Below are 13,066 nucleotides of genomic sequence, written 5' to 3'. Positions count from 1 at the left end.
CGGCACCGCCCCTGTGCCGCGGCCGGGAGCCGCTAGAGGGGGCTCGGCGACCCCCGGTCCGGGCGCGGGGCTCACGCGGGCTGCGGGCGGTGCCGGTCCCCGTGCAGAGGGGAGGGGGGAGACGCTCTGCTCCCCGCCGCAGACCTTCAGTACGAGCTCCTGCCCGCCCGTCCCCGCCTCTCGGGCCGAAGGTTCCCCTCTCGGGTTTTTCCCTCCAGTTCATGTTTTATCTCTCCGCGCCCAAAGAGCGGCCATAAACGCTGGCCCGGCCCCCGGAGCCGCCCACGGCGGGCCGGGCGGGCCCCGCCGGCCGCAGCGGATGGGATCCCGGTGCCGGGCATGTGAGGGGCGGGAGGGCTGCGGCCATGCGGGCACCGGTGCCCGCCATCGAGTTCCCTGAGGAGAGCCCGGAGCCGCGCTTTGACGGTAAGCGGGGCCGGCGGCAGCCCTGTGGGTGAGCGGGGAAATCGCCCCTTTTCCCCGGCTGGCAGGGACGGAAGGAGGGCAGAACCGTCGCCTTCCTCTTCCCGTCCTTCCCCACTGCTCTGAGGTAGCGGCGGCCGCGGGGGCGATGCAAGAGCGGGCAGGCCCTCAGCAGCACCCTGCCCTCAGGCTGCCGTGCGAGCTCCCCCTGCCTCGGGCTGGGGCGCCTCGGCCTCCCCGGGTAGCTGCTTTCCGTGCACACCTAAAAAAATTAATTAGGTTCCTAATTGGCCTCTTAAAGCTACTCGCTTAGTGGCAGCTCGGGTGCTGCCTCTGTGAGCCGGGGTTGTGATGAAGCTGTGTGGCTGTACGTTGTTTTCATGTTTAGGTAAATAGGTGTGTACGGAGGCCAAAGTTCATTCGTCTGACTGTCCTCTTCTAGATTCGGATGTGCCGGCGGAGCTGCGAGTTGCAAACGGGTCGCAAAAATTTGTGAAGTTCACTTCGACCATCCAGAACCAGCTGCTGCTTGTGTCACTGCTGGAGCATCTCTGCCACATGTACACGCACAACCCGGTTCACTCCAGGGGTTTGTTCCGAAGTTAGTAAGAGGAGTTCATTCCCTTCTCTCAGACTGCCTTACTGCAATGTGTACCAGACCCTTCTGTGTAGAGTTACAGTGTAATACCAATACAAAGCTGTAGGTTTCATCCCACTGGGACAAGAATGATTCTGTGAAAAGGATGAATAACTTAAATCAACTAAATTGGCAATGACACCTTGTCTTATTTTTGAAAACAGTAACAGAATATTGCTGTAGATGTAAGGATCAGACAGTTCTGTTTCAGCTAGATCGTGTGAGTTGCATCATGAGAAGGGCAGCAGGGTAAATTATATTACTGTTATATGTGATCTAAAAATGCTGGTAGAAGAGGAATTTAATAAAATGTTTATCAAGAAATAGTTGCAGCAGAGTCTTCACTAAATATTTCAAAATTATATTCTGTGAAAATCTCAGTAAATACCTTTACAAGTTCTTTATTTTTCCTTAAAGTCTCTTGATATCATTCAGGGTATTCGCATTTTTTAAAATATCTTCTTGGCATATGACTTACCATGGGTATTTTGTTCATTTAGATGTATACTTAAGAAAGCATATCCAAGGGTTTTGTCCTTACTTTACATGACTATAGAAAATAAAATCTGATGTGCTTTTCATAGTTAAATTTATGCCATTTATAACATCACAGTTGCACCCATCTCCAGCATTTCTGAGTGTTTGTTTGCCACAGTTGTTTTGCATCATATGAAAAAGATTAAGGGGTGGAAGGGACTGACTGCATTCTCTATTATGAGCATGTGCACAAGTGTGTGTTTGGATGGAAATTAGAAAATCTTGACATTACCACTTTTGATTATAAATCCATCCTCATAATTGTGAACCTGCTTTTAATTTTTCTTTTCACTGATCAAAATCAGTCCAAAAGTAAAATGTAAGTGAATGGGTGGATGTTTCTTTAACTCATCTGCTGAGGTGAGGAGGCAGAGGAGATGCAGTGACCCTAGAAGGGATGGCAAATAATTGTGTTTTGTGAAGGGATTCCCATTGAGCAGCTCTAGTTTGGATGGAATTGCTAAGAGTATGGGAGCAGCATTAGAGGGGTTGTTCAGTTTTTCAGTCACATTGTCTTTCAAATAAGATTTCTTGTTTAAAAACTTTATGTGGTCTTATTGGTTGGCTTTATTTAATATTTTTCTGACCTTTCTCTGTTACTTTGTGCAGTTCTTCGTCAGACTTTCACAAGAACAGGATTACTCTCCCCTTTTGTCTTTTGTGATGAATTTAGTACTATAAGATTGCAGCACAACAGAGCCATTACTGAACTGATGAAAGCAGCTAATCAACAAGTGCTTAAAGGGGTAAGCTTTGTTACATGTCTTTGGCAACCTCTGCAGTAAGGAGCTTTTGTTTAGGGATTCTTTTAATATTGGACTGGGTCTTTTTAATAATTATACAAAATAACTCCTTACCTCTTTGAGATGGCATGCTCTGGTCCTATAGGTGCAAACCAGTTTTTGAAGCCATCAATGTTTTGTACCTTATTAAACAGTAATAGTTTAAAATGTTTATAAACAAAGGCAAGGTGTTGCTAACACTCTCATATTTATATTAGTGGAGGGTGTAGTTTGTGTGCTTGTACTTCAGGCTGAGTCAGACCTGTTTGCTTATCTTGCTGCTTGAACTAAGCTAGTTAATTTTGTTTTAAGGACATTTTAGAGCCCTCATTTTATCCTGTTTGCCAGCAGAACTCTAAAAGGGCAGTAATCTCTCCAGCAGAGAGATGTTAACAGATTACCAGGGGGATAATAATACTTTATTTTGTTGAAGCTCTCTGCAGCATGTGAATGGCTGTCAGAGCCTCATTTTCTTCCAAGGAGGTTGCAGTTTTTATTTTGATGAAGCTGTCCATGCCACTGACACAGCAGACCTGTTATTCTTTTTAAATGGCATGTTTTTATGTTGGATTTTGTTGTTTCATAGGAACTTGATAACGGAGAGTCTCTTGCAATTGGGTATGTATTCAAAGCATGTAGAAATACTAAATTAACTCCTTCCCCAAAGTTCTGTGCTCCACTCTGAATTTAATTAATACTACATTTAATATTTTCACTCTGAAACAGAAAAAATGGCAAAGGTTTCTCCAAATTCTCAAAATGATGTGGTGGTAATTTGTTCTTCAGTATAACTCTTGCAGTCAGTGCCACTGTTTAGGAAAACAAGATTTATCAGGCATCAATGTAGGAGAAATAATCTGAACACATCTGTTGAAACAGAGTATGGATTTGTAGCACATATGCATGCTCTTCAGCCTGCTGGTTTTCAGTATTTACTGAAACTCAGGCTGGTTCAGTGTGGTAATGTCAAAGTACTTTCTTATTTTCATAACATGAATAATATTTTTAGCATGTGTACAACTGTGTCTTACTTGTAAGTTGTAATTTAGTTTAATGCAGCCTAACTTTTCTTGATTAGGGAAAAAGAGGTTCTCTTTGAAGCACAGACTTCACGATACTTGAATGAATTTGAAGAGGTTGCAAGGCTAGGAAGTGGAGGATATGGCAAAGTATACAAGGTATTCTTTACCTCCCATATAAAACTACTCTGTTTATATCTAGTTTTTTGTTGGAATTTGGAGTTACTCTTTCAGCTGTACTGCCAAATGTTTTTTGAATAGAAGAGGTGCAAATCTGTACCTTAGAAGACAGTTGGTGTTTCATTTCAAAAGCTGCTCAGTTGCAATTAGTTTTGTTTGTCAGAAGCAGAATATATCAGTTGTTTTACTTTGTGTATTTTGACCCTTTTAAAGTGAATGAAAACTCCTTATTTGACATGTGAGTTATTATGATATATTGACTCTACGCAGCATCAGAAGTGATTGGTCTGCACTCCCCAATGCTTTAGTTGTGGCTGCTTTTAAAAAATGAGCCTCAGTATGAGCATCAACTGTCCAAGCCAATGCTGAATTGTGTTAATTACTTGTAGTGTATGGCCAGCCCGAGGTTCCCCATGAGATATGTGCCACGTGGAAATGACAAATGTAGTCTCACATATTTATTGAGGACCTGTTGAGCAGTTATCAGGACCTATCAGCATCCCTGTATGACAGCAGGGGCCTAATCCCAGTTTCATTCCCTGATGCAAGTAATATTCCATAGGAGTGGGGTGTAGAAATTAGATTTTAGAAAATAGTGGGTTCAAAAGGATTTAATTAATCTAAGCACATTAACATCTAATTTTCTCCTATTGCAATTGTTTTCAGGTCAGAAACAAGTTAGATGGTCAGTTCTATGCTATTAAAAAAATTAAAATAAAGAAGGCTACAAGAAGAGATTGCATGAAGGTATTCTTCCTGTGTTTTGTCCCTGTTTTAACTCCTCTGTAGCTTATTTTGTTCTAGTTTATTAATGTAGCTACTATAAATTTTTATGCATTCTGAATTTCCAAGGGTTTGAACCTATCAGTACCTAGTAGAAAAAAGTAAATTACACACATTGAAGTCCATTAAAAGAACTGTTTAATTACTTGAATTTGTTAATCTCTGCAATGAGGAAAATTAACTTGTTTTAAAGCTTTCATTTTTTTTCTGTTACTGTAACAATTTCACCTGTTCTTTCTCTCTAAGAAACTTACTTTTGTAACCTTTTATGTTTACTAAACCCACAAAATAAAGGAGTGTCACACTGTGGGATTTTTGGTCTTTTTAGGTGCTCCGAGAAGTCAAAGTGCTGGCTGGGCTACAGCATCCCAATATTGTAGGCTATCACACTGCTTGGATGGAACAAGTTCAAACAGTACATCCAAAAGGAAAGTACAGCTCATTGTGTAATTCTTGCTTGCATCTTACAACCTCTGTACTGTTATTTTCAGGAGAGTATTATTTCTCTGATAAAATGACTTTTTTTTTCCTCTCGTTAAAAGAACTAAAAGAAAGGGAAATTACAGGTGATCACCAGGTCCTTCTAAGCATTCAATCCCTCCTTACCAAATAATTGATCTGTTACTTAGTGATTAATTTGGAATTGTGGAAATATCAGCTTTACTTGTGGTAATAAATGAGGAGGAATTTAAAGTTGTGTGAAGGTCAGTGAAATGGAGTGAAAACCTTTTAATGCAAGAAGTGGTGCGTTGATGAGGAGAAGAATGAATGCTGAGGAATGAGCTGCCTCAGATATTGGGGGGAAAGTGATGTATAGGACAAACACCCCACAGATTTCCAACTATGTTTTGAAGTCTCAGAGATGTAGTAACACTAGAATAAGCTCCCAGTATGCCTCTCTTTGGATCTGGAAAAGAATCTAAGAAAAACTGAAAGAACCTGGAAATACATACTTTTAATGATACCCCCCCAAAAAAACTCTTATTTTGTTTTCCAATTAGACTTTTAAAATTTGATTAATTGTGTTTTATAGTCCTATACTGACAAAGCAATTGGATTTTTTGTGTATCAGCTGCTGTCTGTAACTGTTGAGAATTTATCTACTTTTGTGTTAATTTTACCTTCTTCTTGGTTTTTCTCTTCAGGTTCTTTGTTCTCAGCTCTTTGCACACTCTGTCCTTTGGTCCCTTTGTAACCCTAATCCATTGGTCCCTTTCTAGTCCTTTCCTGGAATGCCTTTAGCAATTAAATCTTTTGATCCTCTCTTAGTGGGGGGTTTGGTTATGCTCTGTATAACTTTATTGCTTTCCAAGTCACTGACTTGTTGCCCAGCCAGCTATAAGCACAAAAGAAAATGCATAAGTGCATAGGAAGTTGACAGCAGAGTAAAACAGGCAAAACTTTTAAACCAATGATCCAGAGAATCGAGGGAAGCAATTTTAATGACAATTATTTCCAAGATATCAAGTGCCTTCGAAACAGCAGCAGTGTGATGTGAAAGGTGATGCCTTGTGGAGCTGCTTCTTTAACTGTGTATTATTCTATACATTGGAAACCCTTAATTTGAGCAGGATGACTTCTGAAAGATGAAGTTTAAGTAGGTATCTATGAAAGCCCAGTACAACCCTTTTATTGACTCTGTACAACGTATATTTTCTTTTCATTTAAAGATAAATGAAATACACATTAGGGTAGCTTCTTAGTAGACTTAACAAGCCCCTTTTGCAGCTGTAGAAATAGAGGTAATCTAGAGCTATCCACAGGTAACAAAGTTAAATTAACTGAGGTGCTCTAGCTTAAATGGTAATTTTTAGTAAATATGTGGATACATTCTTTGTTTTATGAAAAACCATATTTATCTTTGCATCTAACAGGTAAAACAATAATGGAGTTGCAGCCACTAGTTTTGGAGCAAAAGAATAGCAAGTGAGTATTACTAATCTCAGTGCTAACATATTCAGCTTTAACTTCAGCTGTGTATCTGAGACATTGCTGTCAGGGACAGCTGTCCAAATACCTGCTGGTAGAAAGTATTAAATCAGCTGGAGCCTGCACTGACAGTTATGTAATCCTGGAGTTTTATGTGAGGAAGCAGCTGAACTCGGGAATGCTGTTTGCAATTGAGGAAAAAAAATCAGTATGGTGTATCACAAATAGATGGTATGAAACTGGGTACTTAATTGGATTTCTCTTCCTTTGTTATTTTCAGTGATCGCTGCCACATCCAGAGTGTGGAAAGTGGAAGTTCAATTATTTTTGCTGACCTTACCTCTCAAGAAAATAAGTCCTGTGACAGTACCAGTGTTAAAAATGTGCATAGAGAATCAGTGCAGAATATGGATGTAAGGAATGACTTTACAAACAGCAAGAGCAAAGAGCATGTGAAACCAAATAAAGGTGAATTATCCATAGAACTACAAGGAGGCTTTGTAAATAATGATAACAGTTTATCAACTGATGTGGACAATCATTCAACACGGGGACCTCATTCCAGTCTGGATCAAGGTGCTAGCACTGAAAGTGAGTCCTGCTCTGAAAGCAAGTCCTGCTCTGAAGGATGCTCCAAAAATGAGGTGGCACTCTGTGGAGAGTTTGAGGTAAATACAGTTCTCTTTAAGTATCCTTATCTGCCATCTAATTTTGTGATGTTTTTAACGTAGTTCAGTAGACAGTGAAAATGAATGATTTATAAAAATAAATTTAGAAGAATGGAATGACTGCAAGTAGAGCCAAGAATTCAGACAAATTTTCTTATGTGGGTAACATCATAACAAAGAAGCTGACCAGAGGAGCTGGCAAAGCTCAGCATCTGTGAGGCCTCTTGAGTCCTTTCAAAGTACTTGCATGAATAAAAAGTGCTACTGCTGCATTAAATGGCCTTATCAAAGTAGAAAATCTTTAGCTTTCACTAATGAAAGGTAAAGCAGCTATTAATGATGAAAGTGTTTTGGTGTGTCATGTGGTGCCCATGCAGTGTAGGAGTACATGGGAAGGAGATAAAAGCAGATTTGAGCAGGGAATCACTTGTGCTTCTAAAACCTTGTTGCCATTTGTACCACACCACTGATATGTTTTGTATAACACAGCCAGTTCTGGAATGCTTCAAGCTTTTGCTATCATTTGGAGTTCCCTCTTGCAAGAAACCCAGTTTTAAAGGTGTCTGCTTGAGTTGTCCAGGTTGTCAGATGAACTGGTCCATTACCAGAAACTGAGCTACATATTTATGGTAATAAATCAAACAATTGGACTCAAAGGCCTTTTCCAACCTAAACAATTCTATGATTCCATAAAATTCTGTATGAAGAGGTTGATTTTTTTTTTCTGCTATTTTATATTGATTAAGCTGGAATAAACCTCTGTTTAGTATTTCTAGAAGGTTTCAAACTCTAATTTGAATATCAAAGATACATCTGGCAGTTTTGTTAGCATTTATCATATAACAATTGTTAAAATTTGAGAAGCAAGCAAAAAACTCCCCAAAACTAGATAGCATTGTTGCATCTGCTTCTTGAGTGCAGTAGATTACTAATACTATACTTGATGTCCTTTTAGTACCTGTTTTTGTTTAATAAATTTTGGGTTTATTTGCTTTAAAGAAAATAACTAAGGAAATACTGTTCATGTTACAATGGCAAAATTATGTATGATTATTTTTCTGTTAGGTGGAGTATCACTTGATGCTTCATATACAAATGCAGTTGTGTGAACTCTCCTTGTGGGACTGGATTGCTGACCGTAATAAAAGATGTAACAAGAGATCAGAGGACACTTCTAGTAAGATTCATCACTGTCTTATTCATTGTAAAGCAAATAATTTTTTTTTTGTAATTTGAAGTGCAGTTATCTAATTTTATTTTACTTCAGCAGCTTATAATACCGGTCTTTATTAAATTCTTTATTCACTTAATCGAATAGCTGCTTGTATTGAATTTGTGCATGATTGATGTTGGTAAAAGAATTGAAATTCCTGAGTTTTAGACAGCTCTTCAAAAAAGAATGACTGAATGCCTGAGGCATGGTTGTTACCAGGGGAGATCTGGTCTGGGCAGTACTCCTGATTTGGAACAGAGTTTTTTATTGACAGAATCTGCTGCTTCTCAGAATGCTGGTTAAAGGCTAATTTATCTGCTGCAGAAAATACAATTATATCATTTGATCCAGGCAGGTTAATTTGTAATAGGTTAAAGAATGTAACATTGACTGTTTCTGAGTGACCAGGGGGTTCTCATGCCCTCCTACCAAGCAGTCATCAGTAACTGTTGTCATTTGAAAGAACAAATCCAATGCTGTTAAAGCAGTAGAGACTTGTTCCATTCTCTGGGGTGGTTGTATAAAAGCAGCCTATGCACATCAGGTTGTAAAACAAAATGTGTGATTAATGTTTTATCTTGGTTTTAATCACTATTAAGGTAAATCTGTTGTTTTCATTCATAGAGACAGGTTTACCAGCAAACTGTCAGCTGACTTCCACTAATCTCTCCTGTAATCATAATATTTTAGCTTTCGTGAGCTAAATGATGATGTTCCTGGTCAGGAAATGACAGAATTTGAGCTTGCAAAATGCTGTTTTCACACCTTTTCATGGGAAAGGTGAATATTATCATAGGTTAGACACGAAGAGATAGAAATCCAAATGTGAGTAAATGCTGAGTGTTCAAAAAGACATGTTAAATATGGCTTATTAGAGCAGGGAGACAATGTAGTTTAATAAAACAGTAATGTGGAAAATGGTCAAAACAAGGATGTGCTAAGTTTATTTAGGACAGCTACAGCCAGAGGAGATTTGAGGAATTTCAGAGGGTAGCACAGCAGCAGAAGGATTAGGGGAATAAAACAATAAGTGCAAAGCAATACAGACAGCATGTCACTACATAAGTTGTTATGATTTTATCTGGAACTGTATTTTTCATGCTAGGTCAGGACTTACATGAAAGTAAAGAGTTTGTTAAATTCATAATCAAATAACTGTCTGATGGGGTTTGGAAGAATCTTTTCAGAAGGATATATGTTCATGTTCCCTGAACTTTCCTTTTTGGAATTTTGATGTTTGTGACTTTTGGCTGATTCAGAAATAATGTCTTGAGAGAAGCATGGCAAAATCCATATTTAAAATATGCCTATTCATTTAAAAAATTATTCCACAGCATAAAGAAACATAATTCAACCAGAATACCACCATAATCTTACATAACTCTGTAAAACTAGGTGAAATAATTTGTTTTAAGGTCCATACCATCTCGTGGATGTTCGCTGGACAATGAAGATTTTCCAGGAGGTAGTGGAAGGAGTTTGCTATATCCACAGCATGGGAGTGATGCATCGAGACATTAAAGTAAGTTCATCAGTTATTACTTGAGGTTGAAGAAAACAAAGACAATTTACATTATGGGAGAATGAAAGCATCTTCATAGTTGCATAAGAGATGACCTGGGTTCTTAAGAATTTAGTTGTTACATATGAGAAAATACATCATCTCCTCTATAGCAGTGCCATGCTTCCTTCACTATCAGCACAGTACTGTTACACTGACTTCCAAGTGGATTTTCAGCTTTGGAGCTGTTTTCTCCTTTGAAGCCATTTTCATTCAGTAACAGGCATGGTCAGATTGCTTTTCTTTTGTCTGTCTTTCTTTAACCAGAGTAGGAACTTAATTACGTAAAAAAAATTATTTTAAGTAATTACAAAAATTAACAATGCCCCTTGACTATACTTCAGTTTGCTAACTGCATACACTTAGCTTTTGAAAATATGTTCTAGTTGCTTGCTTACTGATAGACCTGAATAGCAAGGAAGTGAATGTGTGTTTTCCTACTTTGCTTCCTACTCAGGTTTTCTGCATCTGATACAGCAGCTGTATGTATTATTAGAACTTCACATGTGTAAGCTTGGAACTACTTGAAATCACTCAATCTTCACTCTGGATTAATTTTCATTTTTCTGTCAACTGTTCCAGGGTGAACAGTTTTTCATTTTGCCTCCCTGTTTAGCATCATCATGGCCTTATTGCCCAAAGTCTGGTAGTTATATAAAAAATTCCAGAATTCCATACACTTACTGCAGACCTGGTTTTGAGCCAGCTCTCATGGGTTTCACCATATATTCTTCTAATGCTGATTTTGCAGATACCTAGCAGAGACTGTAATTTCTGGGATAATATTCTAAGAAAGTCTTTCAGTGTGTGAATTCCTGAGAACAGAAGTCCAGTGGGTGGGTGTCCTGGATATGTTTTTACTTCAGTGGATATGAGAAGCCTAGCAACTTGTTTGACAGTGCTGCATCTTTTAAGTTTCATCTGCACTGAATAAAGGAAAAGAATGGAGATTGCCCATCTCTTGTTAAACTATTCACATCTCCTTTATACACTAATAAAAGACCAACTATTTCCTTTGTGCCACCTGAGCAAGTTGGGGAATTTTTCTAGATATACATAATGCTTGCATTTCTCCTCTTTAGTGGTTCTAAAACCAAAATACATGGATAAAAACTGTTTCAGTTTTCTGAGTCAGAGCTCTCAAGTCTGTCATAATTTGGCTTTTTTTTCATAGCAGCTTCCCAGAACCAAGTGGCATATTGCAGCTGCTTATCATACAGAAAAGTGTATTTTGGTTTGTATTGTGTCTAGCCCAATGATATTTAGTCATTCTTCTTGCTACATCAGTTGGTCAAATTTACTGTCCACTCTTGCCTGTTCCTGTTTGCTGTTCTACAAATTTCCCAGTTTCTGTTGGGGGAAAAAAAGTAATTAATGTTTTCACAAAATCTTTTTTTTCTTTTTTTCCTTTTTTTTTTAGGTCCTTGTTCGAGGTATGTGGTCTTTTGGCCCAAATGGTGTCGCTAACACATAATTTGGTATCAGCAAAGACTATTTTTTCTCTCCCACTGCTAAAAAATGTTAAATAATCTTCTTATACCTGTGAAACACTGGATTTTATAGACTTTGAAACAGCTGAAATTCTGTAATTCTTTATATAGACATATTTCTAAATTGTACTCTGTCTTCACTTGCAGCCTAGAAATATCTTTCTACATGGACCAGATCATCAGGTAAAAATAGGTGACTTTGGATTAGCCTGCAAAGACCTTCTTTGGGATGATGCAGACCAGGGGTTTCAGACAGAACGGATAAATGGTAAGAGAAGTGCCATGGCTTTCAGTGTTTAAGTTTCTATGGTATTAAAATCATTAAACTCTTACTTGCAAGGGTAACAACACTCAATTGCCTTTCAAAGGGCTGACACATACTTCAGGAGTGGGGACCTGCCTCTATGCCTCACCAGAACAACTGCAGGGATCTCACTATGATTTCAAGGTAGAGAACTTTGTTTTGTTTCTTCTTTTCTCTATTAACACAATAGATCATAGAAATAAATCAAGCCTTTCAATAGGAAAATACATAAATATTCCTCCTACTGTCACTCCTAGTGTTCTTGTTGAAACATGGATTTCAACTTTGCTTTATCGTTTGCTTTTAAAGCAAAACATTTTTTTTACTATGTTGAGAACATATATAGATTTGAATTTGTGTTTAGAAGTGTCATGATACTCTTCATATAATCATGAAACTTCACTGTTGTGAAACTTTTTCATATAATAATTTTTACGGGAAAAAGAAGCCCACTAAGTTAAAACAGCAGTTATCCCAGAACTTTCTCTTCACCCCATTAACAGTCAGACATGTACAGCATGGGTGTTATCCTGCTAGAACTCTTCCAACCGTTTGGAACAGAAATGGAAAGAACAGAAGTCCTTACACATTTAAGGACTGGCCAAATTCCTCACATGTTCTCCAAGAAATGGCCTACTCAGGCCAAGTACGTGAAACTCCTCACCAGTCTGAGAGCTACGGAACGTCCAACAGCGGCTCAGCTTCGGGACAGTGAGCTCTTCCACACCACAGACCAGGTAACTTGTGCCAGTAACCCCAACCCTTCCAGCCTAAAGGAACACAAACATGCCCTTTGTATCCCTGCCTGCATTACATGTGTTTGGCTTTGAACTTAATCACACGTTCCTCTTAAGACTCTTTTTCTGATTACAGTATTTAGGCCACTGTATTATTTCGGTGTCTTTGCAATGAGATAGCTGGTCATTAACTTGAGGCAATTGTCTGAAGACTGTACAGTTGAGAGGCATTTTTATAGGTCAGAAAAGCTTTCAAAGCTTTTCATCGCAGCTGCAGATTCTTCTAATCATTCTTCCTTTCCATGCCCCACTGCTTTGTGGATTTTAGTTATAGTCACTTGAATGTAGAATAGCTGAGTGCTGCTGCACGGTGTCTATAGTGGATTGCAAGCACAATTCGAGTAGGTCAATAAGGCTTTATATCCTTGCTTAGCTATCAATGAAGTAAACTAACTCTCATTTTCAGGTTATCTCTAACCTCCAACAGAAGGTGAGACAGCAAGAAGAAGAAATAGAGAAGCTGAGGGAGACAATAAGACAGCTTTCTGAAGAGCAAGATGAACAAACAAGACAAGGCTCTCCTGTTTAAGTACAGGAAGAGCTACCCTTGATCGTGTGTTAAGTTATATAAAATATTTCTTTTTTTACATAAAATACTTCAATGCATTTTCATTTGGCTGTCTGTTCTTAAAAGGTATTTATCCTTTTGCCTTGACCAAAGGCTCCTGAGAAAAGAATCGTGTTGCAGTGGAAAAACTAAGAGTACAGTCTGTATTTAGGTAGGATTAATTTACATACCGTAG

At 38.6% G+C, this 13,066-nt stretch overlaps 1 protein-coding gene across 1 annotated transcript; it reads left to right on the top strand.

Annotated features, from left to right (window-relative positions):
* Window positions 1–105: 105 nt before the first annotated feature.
* Window positions 106–12,852, top strand: EIF2AK1 (eukaryotic translation initiation factor 2 alpha kinase 1; the record flags this gene model as incomplete). The annotated part of the gene is made up of 15 exons (XM_084216275.1): window positions 106–426; window positions 866–1,024; window positions 2,207–2,343; window positions 2,966–2,997; window positions 3,458–3,557; window positions 4,245–4,325; window positions 4,690–4,790; window positions 6,237–6,287; window positions 6,571–6,958; window positions 8,024–8,135; window positions 9,587–9,693; window positions 11,370–11,490; window positions 11,591–11,670; window positions 12,030–12,263; window positions 12,730–12,852. The coding sequence occupies exons 1-15, from the start codon at window positions 366–368 to the stop codon at window positions 12,850–12,852; spliced, it is 1,887 nt and encodes a 628-aa protein (XP_084072401.1). The 5' UTR covers window positions 106–365.
* Window positions 12,853–13,066: the final 214 nt, after the last annotated feature.

Source organism: Fringilla coelebs, assembly GCF_963513975.1.
Source record: "Fringilla coelebs genome assembly, chromosome: 16".
In the NCBI taxonomy this organism is placed as follows: domain Eukaryota; kingdom Metazoa; phylum Chordata; class Aves; order Passeriformes; family Fringillidae; genus Fringilla; species Fringilla coelebs.
This window is presented reverse-complemented; position numbering and strand designations above follow the sequence as displayed.